Raw genomic sequence first — 19,239 nt, 5'->3', positions numbered from 1 at the left:
TAAACAATAGTGTTTTCCACCACATAAAACCACACATGTGCAGCAAATATGTGTTATTACCGTAGTTAAAGGCTCACCACCGAAACACTCCCAAAACACAAAAGTGATCCCAGATGTGAATCCATATCACAGAAAGGTAATGCAACTTTGTGAGTGTTAAACAGGCTGGCAAGGATAGTCTGCAATGCACAGAGGCGGTGGGATGTCAGGGGCAGCTGACAAGAGGATGTTAGGTGGGCGAGTGGCATTTCATCATACAATTCATGCATGGTAATCAATGACCACTCACCGGTGGAGGGAATAGGGACCAGAGGGAGAGTGAGAGTGCCAGTGGGCATGTCAGATAAAAGCACTGAAGGAGAAAAACAGAACAGGAGGAGCCTGCATTGAATTTGGGGGGGGTGACAGAGAAAAAGGGGACGTGTAAAAAAGCACAAACTGTGGGAAAGATTCAGAGATTAAAGTAAGCAGATGATTATGTAAGCAATTATTTGACAGGGGGAGACACATAAAAGGCTGGGGAAACTGTGCTGATTGAAAAAGCTGAAGCGCTTGCACCTCCTCTCCTGTATAATCCATCTCTCGGTGATCGCTCCTCAGATCATGGAAACAGGACTGTTTTTACAATTAAATGACTGATTTGTTATGACAAAAAAAATCTTGTTCTCTGTCTTTCACATGATGTGTTTTTCATTTATTTACCTGTCAGGTTTTTTTTAGAAATAACTAAACCAACTCTGTTTATGTAGTATTATAGAAGGATTATTGAATGATCAGGCACAGGCCCAGGGGCCCAGAGTGTCAATGGCTCCCCTGAGCCTTAACCTGCAAAATGTCATTAAATTTAATATGTAGGGACCAAGAGAGGGCTCAAAATGACCACAAAGAGGAGCAAAGAAACTGCAAAGAGACACAAAATAACTATGAAAGTGGGTAAAGCGACCACAAAATGACCAAAAAAGACTCAAAATGACCTTGAAGAAACACAATATTGACCATAAAAAACACACAAAACAACCACAAAGAGATACAAAGTGACTATAAAGAGACACAAAACAACCACAAAGTTATTGGTACAAAATAACCAAGAGAGACACTAAATTATTTTAAAGAGATACTAAAGAAAACACAAAACAACCATAAGGAGACCAAAAATGACTTCAAAGAAACACAAAATGACCAAAAAGACACAAAATTACTTCAAAGAGAGACAAAACAACCAAAAAAAGACACATAATTACCTCAAAGAGAGACTAAATTACATCGGAGAGAAACAATATGGCAAATAAAGACACAGAATTAGATCAAAGACACACAAATGACTACAAGAAAACACAAGATTCAAAATGACTTCAAAGACATACAAAACTACCAAAAAATACCCGAAGAGACATAAAATGACTACAAAAAGACACAAAACATCCGCAAAGAGTCACAAAACAACCTCAAAGCCTGCAATACAGCTAAAAAGGTATATAATTGCGTCAAAAGAGACACAAAAAAGACCCAAAATTACCTAAATAAAATCAAAAATTACCTAAATGAGACTTGAACAAGTAGCCCAAACCACAAAAAGCTTCATAATGACTATTAAGATACACAAAACCACCACAAAGTCTGTGTTTCTTGCTGCATTGTATGCAGTGGGGCCCTTTTTATACCTGTGCCCGGGGCCCGCCTGTCTTATGATCAGAATCAGTTTTATTGGCCAAGTGTGCTTACACAAACAAGGAATTTGACTGTGGTTAGCTTTGCTCTCAATGTACAGGAATTAAACATTAAATATAAAAAATTAAAAACTGTTAAAAAACAGAAAATTGTAGTTTGAAAATGTGCATATGTACAAACCCTAATTAAACAATTTCAGCTAATATTTACAAGTCTGTCTGCGTAATGATATGCATTATGATCTGCCCATGCGTATAATGCAGGAGGTGTAGTTAGCTACAGTGAAAGTTTTACCTGTTAATAGCGCGTGGTGGTCTCTTATTGGGGCAAATCTGGTCAGCTATGCTTCTATTTAAAAAACAAACACCAGCAGCCTTGTAAGCCTGGCACCATTCAGGCAGCACTGCAGATGGCTTTGTAAAACAAGCTCCAACATCTACTGCCTGGATTCATTTTTGAGATTAAATTAAAAAAAACAAACAAAAAAAACAGGAAGTGCTGAGACAAACTGCTTTCAGAATAGCTGAGCTCCATCTCTTCCAGTGTGGAGGCAATCTATCGAACGCAGAGTGATTCTGAACCAAAGAAACCGAGCCTGACATGATTCATGAGTCACACATGTAAACAGCAGCGTGTAAAGCACGCTGTGTAGGACATCAGCTCTGATCGAGAATTGGATTTATAAGATTAACGATTCAGGGGAATAGAAGATTAGTAGCAGACAATAGCGAGCTATTCTGACCATTGACTAATTGTATTGTGGGTGCTCTGATGTGCACCAGATTAATGAACATGTGCTGAGTGAGTTCAGGCAGAATACTCTGTCAACCAGACCATGAACACATGGCTATGAGGCTATACTGTTTTATCTGTCTCTCCTGCTGCTTCCCTGGCTTATACAGCACTCTGATATAACACTGTGATTTTGAGGTTTTAACTGTGCTCCGATTCTACTTCTCTAATTCAAAATAAACACTATAGGCCACAATTAAGAACCTCGTTTATGCCATCAATCATGTGACAAAACAACAAAACAACAACCCTCGCAGAAAACAAGGCAATCCATCACGAGGCGGAAAGTCATCAATCATATTCTTTGTTTAAAAAAAACAACAACATAATAATAAAGCTGAAGCTCATTATTTTCAGGTCGAGAGGTGAATTCCTGAGGTCTTCTTTTTGCCAGCGTTGATATGGTATCAGCAGTTTTCAAATATCATCAGAGTATAACCCTGCAGGTACAAACGTCAGACCTTTATTTAGGTTATATTTAAAATCCTCCAGTGGATATGTCCCCGGATTTTTGTGAAATCAGCTTACCATTTACAGCCAATTTTACGGCCGCGTTGAGCAGCTCTGCTCTTGCTTGACCATATTATCCAATTACTGACCAACTGTCTACCCTTCATCATCAGACATTTTTTTAAAAAGGCCTACAAAAAGCCTCTGTGGCCTGATTCTATGCTGAGAGATTAATTACAGGAGGATAGCTAAAAGCATTATTATAGCTGTCCGTCTCTATAAAAATGTACATTTAGAGTGCTGACTCATTCAATGAAAATATTCCCAGGAGTGAGAACTTTTCACTCCAGTTATATACATATCTTTAACTGCTTGAAATGCTTTTTATAAATAGGGTTATGGATAGTACTTCTTCAATAAATGCCAGAGAGGATGCAGGATTTCAAACAAGCCTGCAACCAGCTCAGCTCAGATTCCTGACACTCACAGAGTTATTGTGCCATCTGTTGGATTTATAGATAACTGCAGCAGTGTGTTATTGGGGACGAGTTTCATAGACACATCCTACAACCAACACCTCATTCAGAATCTGAAAAAGTCAGAATAATTAGCACTAGACATGTTTTAAAATGAAACTACCATCACTGAGTTAACACTAGGCTAATTGGCTTGATTTGCATGGACAGAAGGCCATGAGCAACTTTAAAGGATATTGACCAGAAATAAGCAAGAAATTAGTATAAAGTACAAGAAAATTACCTGAAAAAAACCCAAACAAACATACAAACAAAAAACACAGGAGAGTTTAAAGAAAAACAGGAAAGGAAATAGGCTGAAAAAAGTGCTTGAAATTACAACAATTATGTAGAATTAATTTTAAATATTGTGATTCCCCCATGTTTTTGAGGTTTCAAATGGTTAATAAATGCCTAGTGCTATCATTATTATTATTATTATTATTAAAGTTGTAACAAAGCACTCAAAACATGTTTCCCGATGGCCAATTATTTGTAGCACTTTTTTTTAAATTGCGAAACCTACACATTAAAGGAATAGCCCAAGTGCTGCTGTATTTTAATGACAAAATTTCAATGATAACAACTTATGAACTATTTGTATGTTTTTTGAGTTTGTTCTTTACTCCCACATTTCATCCAATCACTGCTTGCATATAAACCCACTGTCACAGCATTTTTGGACAAATTATGCTTTAAACTGGCAATTTAATTATGGAAACAACAGTGAACAGAACATGGTAAACAGTCACAATATTAACACAGAACAAATTTTAAATTTTAAATTTCTTAAATTTCCCTCGGGATCAATAAAGTACCTATCTATCTATCTCTATCTATCAAATGCAATGCAATTGTTATTTTGTTATTTACAAGTTTATTTGACAGGAACCCTGTATATTAAACATAAATTTCAGTACTTTAAATCTGCTTAAAAATCATTTTCATGAACGGGCCCTCACACCTTTGCGCACGTTGAGGCTACTTGTGGGATGCTGACTGATGCGAGTGAGGTAGATTCAAAGCTGCAGCTTTGACTCTGAAGTCTGTTAGGTGGCTCTTAAGCCATTTTTCTGAGCCCATACAAGTAATCAGTAAAATGTCAAAATTTTGCCAGTCCCGATGTCTGTGCAAAATTTGGTGACTTTTTAAGTATGTTAAGGCCCTCAAAAATGGGTCTCACTTGTTCAAAAAAAAATAAAAAAAGGAGAAGAATTCCTTCAGTTTCAATAGGGTCCTCGCACCATTGGTGCTCAGGCCCTAATAACATCATAACAAATATGCAATACACGCAATAAGCATTATAAAATACTGATCCTATGTTTAATTGTTTGTTGTTTTAGATTAATAGCTCTCAAGGTGCAATTCGAGCATAATAATTAAAGTGCTACAACTACAAATGTTTCAGTCATAGTTTGTTTCTTTGTTGTTTACTTCAGTGCAAAGTCTTTGCACTTTGTAGTCAACATTTATAAGAATGTTTAATATAGTTTTAGCAGCCTCACATATGGCAGAGGTCCAAAAAAGTGTTGAGCTTATCAAATTTTTCACTGTGAACTAATAAGGAAAGCTTTTCCGTTTTTGTGTTTCTGCCCACGCAGACTTTTTCCTCCGTGCTTAACATGACCTTTAAAAAAAATTTAAAACATTTTTTCATGAGCTTTGTGCTGCACAGTGTAACCTGGTTTAGATAAACACTTTACAGATAAAGCAATAGTAATAATAATAATTGTTATTATCACTATTGTTAAGTAAGGTCCCATACTGCATACTGTGTTTGTCGATGAAACAAAACAGTTTTGACACAGTCCATTTCTATTTTTAATTTATATGAAATCTCCCTAGAATGAACATCAATGTAATTATTTTGGAAATATTAACTTCCATCCACTACCCATAAAATACAACATTACAATAAATATAATTATCTGCACATTCATTGTACTCATTAATAAACTCTGCGTAACTGTCTAAAATAAAATAATTACCATCAAATAATGAATTTTTAAAAATAAAACGAAAATTAAAAAAAAAATCAAAGTTTTTCCTTACCTGAATAACACATTTTCTTTTCTTTTTTTCTGACAAACATTATGGTGGAGGGGCAGTTCTTTGATACATCCATGGGGGCAGCCCTCCGGGGTGGGCGGGGTTGACCCGGGCAGAGGGGCGGGGCAGTTGAGAGGTCAAAGTTGATTTCATTTTGTCTTTTGTGCCAAGCAGAAGAGTGGAGTCCGATCGAACAGCGGCGTCTCTTCCCTCTTCCCCGGATCCTTTCAAAACTCCCTCCCGAACCTCTCCCCTTCTACCCTTGCCACCCTACCCACCCCCTGAACACTCTTCAAGGGCCGGTTCGGGTAAGACTTCCAGAAATTCGGCTTTGTTTCTGTTTCCCCTCGCAGTGAAGGACGGGGATAACTCGGCGTGCCTCAGTACGCTCCGTAGGCCGCGGGATCCGGCTATTTCCTGGATCAGGCGATGCTAACGCTAGCGACCTGTATGGAAAATTACAGAGCTGTGTTAAACTTTATGGCTCACCGGGAGTTAACTGTTAGCCACTGGCTATTCTGAGTGTGTTTTACAGTTGCGGCGACTAAATATTCTTTTAGTCTAGTTACTCAAGTAGGTGAAAACATAGAAAGTTACGGTAGAAATGTAAGGATGCTAATTTAGCTTCAGCTCTTGCTTGCGTGACTAGCTGTGATGCTCATTCTGGAGCAGTATCTGCGATGTTAATGTTATCCTATGAGACTTTTGTTGCTACTATTGATGCACACACTTATTATAACATAATGATAAGGTTTGGTAGCTTGCATCTAGGGCTTACATATAATTATAAACACTATGTCGACAGCTGTTTAATGCCAGGAAATAGACATCGCCTTAGGGAGACAGTGGGTCATTGTGCTAACGTGAATGAGTGGACCCGAGCCAGTCTAACGTGAATTACTGGACTGAAATGCTTCATTCTTTTTACACGCCTAGTTAACGTTATTAAAGTACAGCATGATGTTGACTGCATGCACTGCTTCGTTGATCTACACTGACATCAGCCTTTTAGTAAACAAGGCTTTCTGCTCATAGTTTCCAGCTACTATATTTGCCCCTGATGGTCACATTTTCCACTCCATTGCAGACATTCAACCAGTGACCAAAGACCCACTTTGTTGGCCAGTTTAACTGTGGATTCAGCTGCAGCAATGGACTCAAGTCTGGTTGAAGGAGGACTTAATGTCACCCTAACCATCAGGCTACTCATGCACGGGAAGGTGAGTGTGACTGCATGCTTTGTTTGACAATAAAGTTTAAAAGCTGAGCTTCAGGGATATTTAACTTGCTTTGCTTAGGGGCCAAATGGGAAGAGGCCAAAAATATTTCCAGGATTTTAGGATGTTTGTTGGATTGTAGAACGTTTCTTGGATTTCAAGACATTTCTGCGATTTTTCAGGGCGTTTCTAAATTTTCAGAGTGTTTCTTGGCTTTTAGGACGCTTCCAGGAATGTAGGTCATTATTAGGATTTCAGCACATTTTTGGTATTTTAGGACATTTCCTGGGATTATAGGACATTGGGGGCTTAGCTTGGACCTCTTTCGGGGCATTCTACTGGCACTTTTTTTGATAAAAAAGATCAATTTTGATGCTGATTTAGGTGCCATATCTATACTAAAAGTACAAAAACTGTTCCCAGTGTGAATCGCTCTATTTTTATGGCAAATTAGAAAATGATTGGGTGGGCACCCAGCACTCTACTGGGGGCCAGACTCGGCCTGGGGGCTGTAACTTCAGTATCACAGCTGTTAAGTCCTCTGCAGGTGACCATGAACACTGAGTTTATTTCAATAATGTGCATTTTTGTTCTCATTTGCAGGAGGTTGGAAGCATCATTGGCAAGGTGAGTTGTTTTTACTGCCAGAATGATTACTATCTGCAGCTTGCCCCTCGGTGTGTTTTGTAAACATTTGTGTATTTGTGCTTCCCTAACAGAAAGGAGAGTCGGTTAAGAAGATGAGAGAGGAGGTAAGATGCTTTAAAAAGAAAAGAAGAAGAGACATGCTCGTTGTACATCACGTGACAACACTGTGACTGATTTGAAATTTCCCGTTTTGTTACCCTGTCTGTACAGAGTGGCGCTCGCATCAACATCTCAGAGGGGAACTGTCCGGAGAGGATTATAACCCTGGCGGGACCCACCACCTCCATTTTTAAAGCCTTCTCCATGATCATTGAGAAACTGGAGGAGGTTAGATCTGCTCTCTGCACCTTAAATGACCAGTATGTAGGATTTAGGGGGTTAAGTTAACAGACGTGGAGCAACATATAATGAGTATGTTTTCTTTAGTGTATAATCACCTGAAAATAAGAATCTCTGTTTTTTGTCACCTTGGAATGGGCCGTTTTTATCTACACAGGGAGCTGGTCCTCGTCTACAGAAATTGCACTAAATCCCACTAAATCCTACAGCCTGTTCCTTTAAATCTGACGTGCTATAACAACAGAACGGACACGTTCAAATATTCTAACTCCTCTTGTCGTGTCACCCCCCCCCCCAGGACATTAGCACCTCAATGACTAACAGTACAGCCACCAGCAAACCACCGGTCACCATGCGCCTCGTTGTGCCTGCAAGCCAGTGTGGCTCACTCATCGGCAAGGGTGGCTGCAAGATCAAGGAAATCAGAGAGGTTTGTCATCGTACTTCCTACTCTGTTGTAAAGTTTGTGTCTGATCTCTGTTATGTCCTGACACTTGTTGTTTGTTTGTGTGTTTGCAGTCAGCAGGAGCTCAGGTACAAGTAGCAGGGGACATGTTGCCCAACTCAACAGAGCGTGCCATCACCGTTGCAGGGACCCCACAGTCCATTATCGAGTGTGTCAAGCAGATCTGCGTTGTCATGCTTGAGGTACAGACTCTGTTTACTATAATGGTGCTTTGACTTTTTTGGGAATTTGTGATGTTTGTTATTGATACTCCTGATGGTTTGTTATTTTCTGTGTTACTGTGGATGTTTCTTCAATAGCCAATGGTGGATATTTCTGCTTTCTTAGTCTCCACCAAAGGGAGTGACCATCCCGTACAGACCCAAACCCTCAGGCTCTCCTGTCATCTTTGCAGGTGGTCAGGTAAACAACATTTGTTCTCTAGATTGTCACTTGCAGTATTTCTACTGGCTAGAACCGGCTCAATACCACTTTTCTTCCTTCAGTGTCGATACAGCAACCTTGAGAGTCAACCCATACTGATACCAATCCGAAACACTTTATTTCCCTTTATTAAACAAATAATCCGTTAATAAAACATTTGTATGGATGCATTTTGCCTAACTTTGCCAATTTAAAAACCTCACACTCAAAACTGTGTTAAAAAAAAATGTTGTACTCCCCCAAGTGAGCAAACACATGGATCACAACACGACTCAGTTATGCAATACTGCTGCTTCTTTTTGATTGGTCAGTGGCGCGCTATTCAAACATTCAGTGTTGTACAACTCCAAGCTATACTTCCTGCTCCTTAATGACAAAATATTTTACACATTACACATTTTAATTTAAATATTCAAATATTAGTGTAATTAGTAATTGTCTGTTACTGTTTTTCTTTACATTTATATATTTTCACACTTAAATACTCAGCATATTATCCATACTTTATTTTTTAAAATATGTAAATAGTGTACTAATTGGTACCTATTACTGCATTTCAATTTTTTACATTTCTATTTTAATATACTTGTGTTTTTACTTGTTTCTACTTGCAATAATTCTCTATGCTGCATCAGAGCGACTGTTACGAACCACAATTTCCCCCTGGGGATCAAAAAAGTATTTCTGGTTCTAAAAACAAGTTCTAGTGTAGATGATAACTTAAATAACTATGACTCATCATAAAAAATAAAAGCATCTCTGGTATAAAATGTGAAGTGTAACACAGTATGTTAGATATATCTTAAAGGTCCAGTGTGAAGGATTTAGGGGGATTTATTGGCAGAAATTGAGTATAATATTCACAACTACATTTTCATTCGTTTGTGATTGCCTGAAAATAATAATCGTTACCTCAATGTTGACCTCAGAATGCTTACCTCAGAATGAGCTGTTCATATCTACGTTTAGAGCGGCTCCTCTTCAAAGGAGTCTGCCATGTTTTTCTACAGTAGCCCAGAGCGGACAAAACAAACACTGGCTGTAGATAGAACAGTTTGCGTTCTCACATTGGCCACTGTAGTCTTCAACATTGACACTTGATCCTGCCCACAAAAAAAGTCCCACCAGGGTTTTGCAGATGTTTTTGGGGATATTTGCAGCCTGAAATGTCTGATTTTAGGGCAGCTTAAAAAAAACTGCAATATTTATAGGCTTGTTTTTTATTTTTACAATTAAATTGGGGGTTAGTAAAAATTACAAAGATGCCTTGAAATTTATTCAAAACGTGGTCTCATCGCTACTCATCATATTTTAGCCCTTGGTTAGAAGCCTCGTGAGTGGTTTACATCTGACACTGAGCTGTAAATATAATGCCGACACCAAAATGGCTCATCTCTGATGTTAAACTCATTAATAACCACTGGGTTACATTAGCCGTGTGATGCTAACAGTTAGCCCTGTCACTGTGTGTGTGACAGTGTTTGTGAGCTCTAGTCCCGCAGTTGCAGGCTTAGGATTCACAGAGAGGGAAACAAAGCTACATGCGGCTCTACAATGAAATGTGTTTTTACCTGTTTTAAATAGTCAAATTTGCAGTTTAGACCAAATGGAAAGGTCACGTAGAATTCGCGGGGATTGGCTGAATTTGCGTTAATTGTTGTGATCGCAACATCGTGGAGGGGATGACTAAATCCTAGACACTAGACCTTTAAGACACTCACAGCTGATACTCTAGGCTCTTATTACACCTGATATCAAGTTAGCTGCATTCAAAAATAATATCTAAGTTTAGATGCTGTCAGCTCTAAAGTGACACACGCTGCTCATCTGTCGCCAAAGTTTTGTTCAGACTCTCCTTTTCTTACAATATCACATCCAGTGATTTTGGCCTGGATTAGGTCAATACAGATATTTTGTATCAGATCGGCACATCCCTGTGACCCGCAGTGTCCACTGTTTTGGGGACAATAGTAAGGGCTGATACTGTTTTTTCAGGGCAGATGCTGATACAGATTATTAGAAATTAAAGAGACTGATAACTGATGTTGTAATCAATATGCATTAACAATGAAAATTCAAATCTTTCTGTCAATATTTAGAATTTGGAATAAACTCCAACAATTAAACTTTGTTTAAATGCCTTTAACAAATGTTTAATAAAAACTGAGACATTCAACATTATATATAGCAAGTTCCCCGCAACATTTTTTTTAAAAGTCAAGTGAAAATTAAAACAAAATATGAATAAATAAAAATAACTCCCTGAGTTTTTTTTACAAAGTTAAAAGTTCCTCTAATAATGACACTTTCTTTACACTTTTTAATTAATTAATTTTATTGGCAATCATTAAAATGAAATACCGATACAGGTAATTGGCAAAATGTCAGACGTCGGTCCCAATAATTGGCCAGGCTGATAATCTGTTGACCACCTTGAAAATAATCTATCTTTGAACTGAAGCACTGCCTGTCAAAACATTTTAATTACACTTGAGCTATCATTCTGGTTGCGTTTGTGCTGTCTGTAGCGTGCCCGGCTTTGTTCTTGTGACACACCGAGGACGGGGGACTGATGGATATTGGAGTACACTGTGTGTGACTCTGCCACACCCTCTAAGTGCTGTTCTCTCCTTGCAGGCATACGCTGTCCAAGGGCAGCACGGCATTCCACAGCCTGATGTAAGTGAAGGGCCCTCTGTAAGTGATCCAATATATTTGCAACTTCGGTCCTGGGAAGCCATGCCACCTTCTTATTTCATCCCACTGACTCTTAACCTCCCCCCAACCACTGCCTGATATCCATGTAACAACTCCCAACATTATACTTATTTAACATTTTTTTCCCTTTTAGAATAAATCACCAGTTCCATTTTCCATTTCACATTTTCCTCTCATCATCACTTTAACCACGTACAAAAGGGACATAATTACAAAATTCCAGCTTTGAAATTTCTTCTAGATTTTTCCTCACTCATGTTTTCTGTTTGCTTTTCGCGTCCTTTCCTCCGTTGTTTCAACAGCTCACCAAACTTCACCAGCTGGCCATGCAGCAGAGCCCCTTCCCCATTGCACATAGCAACCAGGGCTTCCAGGGTAGGTGGACAGATTGAAAGAGGGAATGCGATTACTGTAGATTTGTAATAATCCAACCCGTCAACACTCTCATGGGCTTTCTTTGCGTTTCTTCAGCTGGGATGGATGCCTCTGCACAAACTGGCTCTCATGAGCTGACCATTCCAAACGATGTAAGTCTTGTTATCTGCTTCACGATCATCTACTGTGAAGAGTTTGTTCTCTGCAGAGAAACATGAAGCCACTTTAAAGCAGCTTATTTTCTTTCTGTTTTTGAGATCGAAGGTGCCGATGTGTGATGTTTTTCTTCTTCCCCTTCAGCTCATTGGCTGCATCATCGGCCGTCAGGGCGCAAAGATCAATGAGATCCGTCAGATGTCAGGGGCTCAGATCAAGATTGCCAACCCCGTGGAGGGCTCCACTGACAGAACGGTCACCATCACTGGCACCCATGCCAGTATCAGCCTGGCTGAGTACCTGATCAATGCCCGGTAAGAGGCTTAATGCAACTCATCCATCACAGATCGGCCGATTGACAAGAACACGGCAGCGTTTTAGGTCTGACTGTTCACTCTGTGTCTGAAGATCTAAAACTCTGCCGTTCACAGGGGTCCAACATTAACTATGGGTGCACAAAATATATTCTTTATGGGTTTTTTAAAAAAATATATAAACAGTCAACAGGCACTCATTGTCCATAATTCTCACAGTTAACCCTTTAAAACTTGCATCAGCATTTCTTGTGCTGGCTTCAGACGCCTTTCATAAGCATTTAAACCTTTGAAACTTTTTTTTTCTTCCCAAAAAAATAGGAAAAGGCAATCAGCAATTGGGGCGTGAAATGACCTGGGAAAAAAAAGAAAATAGAGTCATCAGTCAATTGTAAAATACTTATCGTTATTATAATTATTAATTTAAAATAAGTATATAGAAATATTGTAGTGTGGCTCAAGCAGTTTGACTACACGCTTTAATTTGTTACTCTCTAAGACTCTTAGTTCAGTTTCATGTATTCAGCGATTAAAACTCGGATTCGTTACTTTGGAAGAATCTGAACCTGCAGTGGGAGGCTGCCTGAACACTGTGGACTCTATTTTCAGTCTGTTTTGTTTCATTCTGCAAATCGACACATGGTGATGGAGTCATAAATTAAATTAGCAACCATCACGAGAGCTCCGCCTTGTAACGCAATAAGAGCTCATCAAGAGCTCATAGCAGTCATGGTGGCAGTGGGTTGGAGGGGACGGGAGGGCAACATGACGCCATGGATGTTTGTGTCGTTGCTGTTTATCTGCTTTCAAAGCCCTCTGACCGGCACTGACCTGTATCGAAGGTGCTGAGGGCTAATGTATTTACTATTACCAGAGCATTGGACGGGTCCGTTTTTATAGACGGGAAGTCCCACTCAGACAGGATAAAAATATCAGAGGAAGTGAATAATAACATATTTGTCATGCTTCAGATTTATCTGACTTCATCCTTTTGTGGGAGCAGTTTTTGTTATTGCTAAATGGGAAAAGATATTTATAATATTCAGGGCATTTTGGAAAATCTCGCACCACAGCAGTGATTCCCAACTCTTGGGTCCACTCTGAATGGACTGCAAGTGACTCGTGAATGTGTCGTTTGTTAAAAAAAACACACTTTATTTTGAATTACAGTGAATATTTGGCACAAAGCTTTTATTTTGAAGTGTAGTTTCTAGTTACTCTTGCAACATGTTGTATTTCTTTGTGCTCTAAGCCCAACGTGTTGTTTACATTTTGTGAAATAAAATTGAAAATGTGGCCGTTGATAATGTGCGGGCCTTGAACTAATGACTAAGGAGAAATCTGGACCCCGTAACTGGACCGGTTGGGAATCACAGAACTCAAACTGCCTGCAGAGCAAATGAAACACAACAAGCAACGTGTCTCTGTCTAAACACTTAAATTTGCTGTATGGGCTTTTTAATTAAATGTTATTAGGTATTAAAATGTTCCTGTTTTGATCCTCAGGCTCTCTTCTGAAGCTACTGGACTCGCAGCCAACTGACATGGAGGATCTTCATCAGCACCTAACGTAACCCCTCCCCCTACTTTTTACCAAGAGGTCCCTTATTGAACTTAATGCAAAAACCAAGTACTCTAAACTCACTGTTTTCTCCTCTGCTTTGGTTAGACGCCTACTCGGTTGTAATTACACCATCTTCATGATATTGGTATTTTATTTATTTATTATGTTTTTAAATTCCCATTGCATATAGTTTTTAAAGACTTCCTTCTGTTGTATTTTTTCCTCTTATTTTACTGTATATCTGTATGAACTTCTTGATATAGGTAAAAAGTTTTGGAAAAATCTGAAAAGGCATAAATGATGTTTTTCTTATGTCAGATTTTTCTTAGAAAATGTAAAAAAATGAAGAAAAAAAGAAACACAATAACGTAGATGGACTGTTCTTTCCCTTTTAAATATCTATTTATTTTTATTTAATACACAGCTCCTTGTAAGAATAGAGTTCATTGATATTTGCCATCTTCTATTTGAAGCTGTACTTCCTGAATGAGGCATTGTGGGTTTAACGGGTTCAATGGGTGTAAATGATCTCCAGGTGAAGAAGTATGCAGGAAAAACCCTTTTTAGTCGGGAGGTAATTCATCTCTCGTCGAGTGCGGGTTCAAAGGAGAATTTTAAGCTACGTTTTTGTCTCACATCTAATTTGCTGAGTAATTGTTTTGTGTCATTCCTGTGTTTCCATCCGTTTTATTTCTCGATCAGGACTTTTGAGCATTGTTGTGTATTGGATTCTGATAAGGGTGGGTGGGCCTTGGTCACCAGGTGAGGGGCCTGAATGAGAGGAAAATATTTTCTTTTCTCTGAAATTACTAAGACCATAGTCATGACGACGATGATAATAATAATAACATTGAAATGTTTGTTTTAAATAGAGAAAATATTTTTTTTAACTGCAGGGCTGGGGAATGCTGCAAGGGGCAAAACTACAAGACATATTGGTCTTTATAAGTATATTATGCTGAGGTATTAAATTATGATTAACTAGAAGGAGAATTATAGAATTAACACTAGTTTCCTGCTATCCTTTTTTGCCTGGGTCAGATTTTATTTTTTATTATTCTTTGCAGGATGAAGAAACTCACGTTTTTGTGCACGTTTTCAAACTATTGTAGATCTGGGTGCAATTAAATTGTTGAAGAAATGAAATGCAGAAATAAAAAAGATGTGAAATGCTTACATAATTTGTCATTCTTAACACTGTAATGTTAAGGTTTAGGGCTTGACAGATATTTTTCTTTTTCAGGGCCGATATCGGTTATTAGTAGTTAATGAGACAGATAACCAATATGCATTTACAATAAATTAAATCTTTTTGTCAATATTTAGAATTTAAAATATAATAAACTACAACGCAAAACTCTGTTTAAATGTCTTTAGCAAATGTGTAATCAAAACTTAATCTTTCAACATCATTTAAAAAAAGTTCCCAGCAACTTTTTTTTTATAAAGTCAAGTGAAAATTCAATTAAAAATGAATAAAAATAGCTCCCTGAGGTTTTATAAAGTAAAAGTTCCTCCCTTGCTGAAACTTTCTTTGCATTTTTAATGAATTAATTTTATCAGCGATCATTAAAATGATACAAATAATTGGCAAAATGCCAAATATCAACCAGGCTGATGATCTGTCGACTCCTATTAAGGTTAATTCATAAAGACAGCTGACAAGACATTACATTGGATTATGCTGTTAACAGAGTTCCCATGGTTTTGGAAAAAGTAATTTCAAAATTTTGTTTTTTTCAGGCTTAGGCCAGTCGTGGAGTTTGTAAAACCCCTTTAAGTCTTGGAAAAGTCGTGACATTTTCTGGTGTGCTCTGAATAAACTGTTAGAGTAATCTTTAGCGGATAACCGTCCATGTGGAACATCACAACAAATGCACTGTATGTTCTGTAGGCTGCTGATAAATGTCGCTCCAATATGTGCGGATGATACGTTCATTTTCTCCTGTGACTCCCGTCATGTACGCCAGCTAGCTAGAATTATATTTGAATCGAGTTTTAATCTAATGTTTTAATAGGAAAATTAGGTGATTTAAAACGTGGGGCCATGAATCTCAGTTTCCATACCTAAGCTATGCCCAGCATGTACCTTAGTTACCATATACCATAATTGTTCTGCAATTTTTAGCAAGAGCAGAGATTTGTTTTTATACGCTATAAATTGTCTTGCAAATGTCATTATGGGTGCTTGAAAAGTTATGAAGTTATGGAAACATTTTATTATTTTGTTCATGAAGATGTGGGAGAACTCTGTGCTGTCAAACTCAGATTTATTTATAATCCAAAAACATGTTCCTGTCCCATGGGATAATTTTTTTTTTTTTACAAAAATAGTTATTTAATTCGTGTTCAGCTGTCAGCACAAACTGACAGCACACACACTTTTTTTTTAACAATTCATTATTCATGTATTTGGGTTTTGTATTTATGTATTTCATGTTTGGATGTTCCAATACTACCTTTTCCTTCATGATACTGATACGTAAACTTACATATCAGCCAATACAAAGTACCGATCCAAGTACCGTTAGCATTGTTGTACAACATTCCTAGAACATGAACAAGTACATTCAAAACACGAATGCCACAGAAATAACCAAATTGCGACATTTTGCTGACGTCTATTGGTCCACTTTTTTCTGGAAATAAGCTCTTTACCGCTCTTAAACATTTGCTCGCTGTGTAGGCTACTGTTTTGGTAGCAAAGAAGTATTAACTTTCCATTAAAATGAAATGGATGTGAAAGTTTACTGACTGATCACATGGTTTGGGATCAGTTCATAGACTCGGATGCTCGCCAATATCTGATCCAGCGTTTTAAGCAATATTTTCAGTAATGGTATCAACAACTGTGATTTTATATATGTAGTCTTTTTCACAGCTTTCAGTTGCAGTCAGACAGCGTTTGGAGAGGGAGCTCTTTAAAGCAACCGCACTCCTTTGACAAAAGACGTAATTTCACCTCACAGAACACCGGAGTTGTTGGTCTACTGCTGCCATAGTTGGTTAGTAAATTTGTGTTTATTATGGGGAATCTTTTAATGTTTAACCCTTTAAAAACCTGGAGTGACATCACTTTTCTAGTGCTGCTTTCAGAGGCCTTTTACATGTATTTAAACCTATGAACTCTGAGCCAGTTAGTGTAAGAAATGTTTTGTAATTTTACAATTGAAAAATGTCCGGGGAAAAATGGATAAAGCTAGGATGAAATATCTTGTCATTTTCATAGTTACATATTCGAAATTATGTAACAGAATTATTATATGTTTTCATATAATAAGGTCTTTTTTTTTTTTTTACTTTTCCTTATTTGTTTTTCATTATTATTGTTATTATTTTAATTTTTAAACTAATTTTCAGGTAATTTCCTTGTACTTTTTACTAATTTCTTGCACATTTTGGGTCATTTCGTTGCTCATTGCCTTATTTCCATGTTTTTGAAAGACAAAGCAAGTTTTAAAGGGTTAAACATGAAATGAAAGAAATGACACTGGAACAGTTTGGACATGCTTAAAGTCATTGAAAATAGTCATTTATTCCTCGTTCAGCTGTCTTATGATGTGATGCAGCAACAAACTGCAGCTATGACACGGCCCGTCTTAAACAAACATCACACTTCTTTTTTTTTTTTTTTTAACCAATACATTATTTATTGTTGCTCATAATATTTTGCTTTCGATATAATTCCTATGTTACAGGTACAATGTGCAATGCTGTATAAAAACAAAACATTTCTATTCAAACCCAAAGGATACTTACTGTTCTACTAGTAACCACCACAGAGAAGTGCTCTATTCTTATCTGGCTACTTCCGCAGTTATCTTAAAGGGTAAAATGGACAGCTGAGGTTTTTTATGAAGCTTATCAACATCGTGAACTACAGAAGTCCTTTTAAATCTTTACACAAAGGGGAACACCACTGATTTTACACATCAAGAGTTAAAGGGCAGGTCCATTAGTGTTATTTTCACATGGAAAGCGCCCACTCTGCAAAAGAATTGATGTAGGTTAAAGTGACGAGTGCTCATAATGATTGAAAGGTCTAGTTTGGATTTTTTTTAATGATCCTTAATTATAGTCAGTGTAACATTTTTCCGCTTTAACGTGCCGTCAGCAGCCCTCGCCGATACAACCGGAGCCGTTAAATCTCTTTTTTTTAAGTCACCAGACCACTCTGACAAAAACGGTAATTTTACGTTGCAGATTACAGGAGTTGCTGGTCTGTTACTGCCTTGATCGGTTAATTTGTTTGTGTTATGTGTGATTTTTGGAAGTGTTAGCTGAAGCAGTACATACTCGCTTCTGGTTAAGGGGTGGAAGGAATAAAAGTAAAAATCTTGAAAACGGCTTGGCTCTGTCACGAAGAAGAGCATAATGAGTGCCACGGGTTTATATCGCTGCTGTCAGGCGCAAATCTCCTATCTCCAAAACTGCTATTTTTCAGGAATTTGAAAAAAACACTGTGTTTTTAAAAGGATGCAGTGGAGATAAGTTTAGTCACAAGCCTTATTAAATACATTTCTTTGGTTGAGAAATGGCCATTGATATATGTAGAGGGGGACTAAAAGAATTCATTTATGGAAAAAAAATTAAATTAGTGAAATGATGAGATATATGGTTTGCGCCCAACAGCGACGATATGTAGCAACATCATTATGCAGAAACCTACACTAGGCAAAACCCTGCACCGGGTAATTAATTCAAATAATCATTTAGCCGGCCATGTAGACTAACAGTAACTTCTGCCTCATCTGATAACTGCATAAATATAGGAGACGCTGATGAGCTGAAGACGCTGTTGACTAATGGATAAGTGAACAAATGATTTCTGCAAAATTGGTGATCTTTCTGTCACTTTGCATTACCTTAACAACACGTGGGAGCTGACTGAGGGAGTGCTTCGCACATCTGAATGGCACAGTAGATTATGCAATGGTGCAAAATTAACAGTGAATATTCGCCACCCGTTCGTTTTGATCAGTGCGAGCAAAGAAGCAAATTAAACAAATGCTTCTGGTGGCGTCACATTTCTACATCGTTCAACTTTGGTGAACTTTGACCGGCGGTTTCACAGCTTTAACCGATAACAAATGATGGTGATGGTCACTTGTGTGACCATGCCACAATAAAACGGTGTGTTTAGTCACGGACCACGTTGCGGTTCTTATATTAGTGGGTCTGGACTTGACTTAAAGATAATTACGGGTATTAGCTTGGTTCCGTATTGAGTTTGCAGACGGGTGCGGGTTTGCGACACTGGATCCATGCAGGACTTTGACTTTACGTCATGTGGCAAAATGTTTTTAGAAGGGTTAGCAAAAACAGCAATTTAACGCCAAAACAAACAAACCAACATTTGAACGTTTGAATTTGAGTTCATAAAAAACTACTGGGAAGCTACAGAACCATTTTATAAAATAAATAAATATATAAATAAAATAAAAAATAATGGACCCACCCTTTACAAAATCGCATAAAGCCTTTTGTGGTTTTATTTGACGACACTGCCTCATGTGATGTCATTTGAGTCAGCATCAGTTTGATC

The 19,239-nt window shown here is 37.8% G+C and overlaps 1 protein-coding gene across 2 annotated transcripts; it reads left to right on the top strand.

Moving 5' to 3' along the window:
- The first annotated feature begins 5,625 nt into the window (after positions 1–5,625).
- LOC121946741 (poly(rC)-binding protein 2-like) lies at positions 5,626–14,870 on the top strand. Of its 2 annotated transcripts, none has more exons than XM_042491466.1 (13): positions 5,626–5,782; positions 6,562–6,694; positions 7,295–7,318; positions 7,411–7,443; positions 7,550–7,666; positions 7,977–8,108; positions 8,198–8,326; positions 8,472–8,546; positions 11,205–11,246; positions 11,588–11,660; positions 11,757–11,812; positions 11,961–12,130; positions 13,637–14,870. In XM_042491466.1, the coding sequence occupies exons 2-13, from the start codon at positions 6,626–6,628 to the stop codon at positions 13,671–13,673; spliced, it is 957 nt and encodes a 318-aa protein (XP_042347400.1). In that variant the 5' UTR covers positions 5,626–5,782; positions 6,562–6,625; the 3' UTR covers positions 13,674–14,870. The 2 variants fall into 2 exon arrangements, with proteins under 2 accessions (XP_042347400.1, XP_042347399.1); XM_042491465.1 differs by having other exon boundaries at positions 11,205–11,264.
- The last annotated feature ends 4,369 nt before the right edge of the window (positions 14,871–19,239 follow it).

This window comes from Plectropomus leopardus, chromosome 8 (genome assembly GCF_008729295.1).
Source record: "Plectropomus leopardus isolate mb chromosome 8, YSFRI_Pleo_2.0, whole genome shotgun sequence".
NCBI classification, from domain to species: Eukaryota; Metazoa; Chordata; class Actinopteri; order Perciformes; family Serranidae; genus Plectropomus; species Plectropomus leopardus.
Note: the sequence above shows the minus strand (reverse complement) of the source record. Positions and strands in the feature narration are given on the sequence as shown.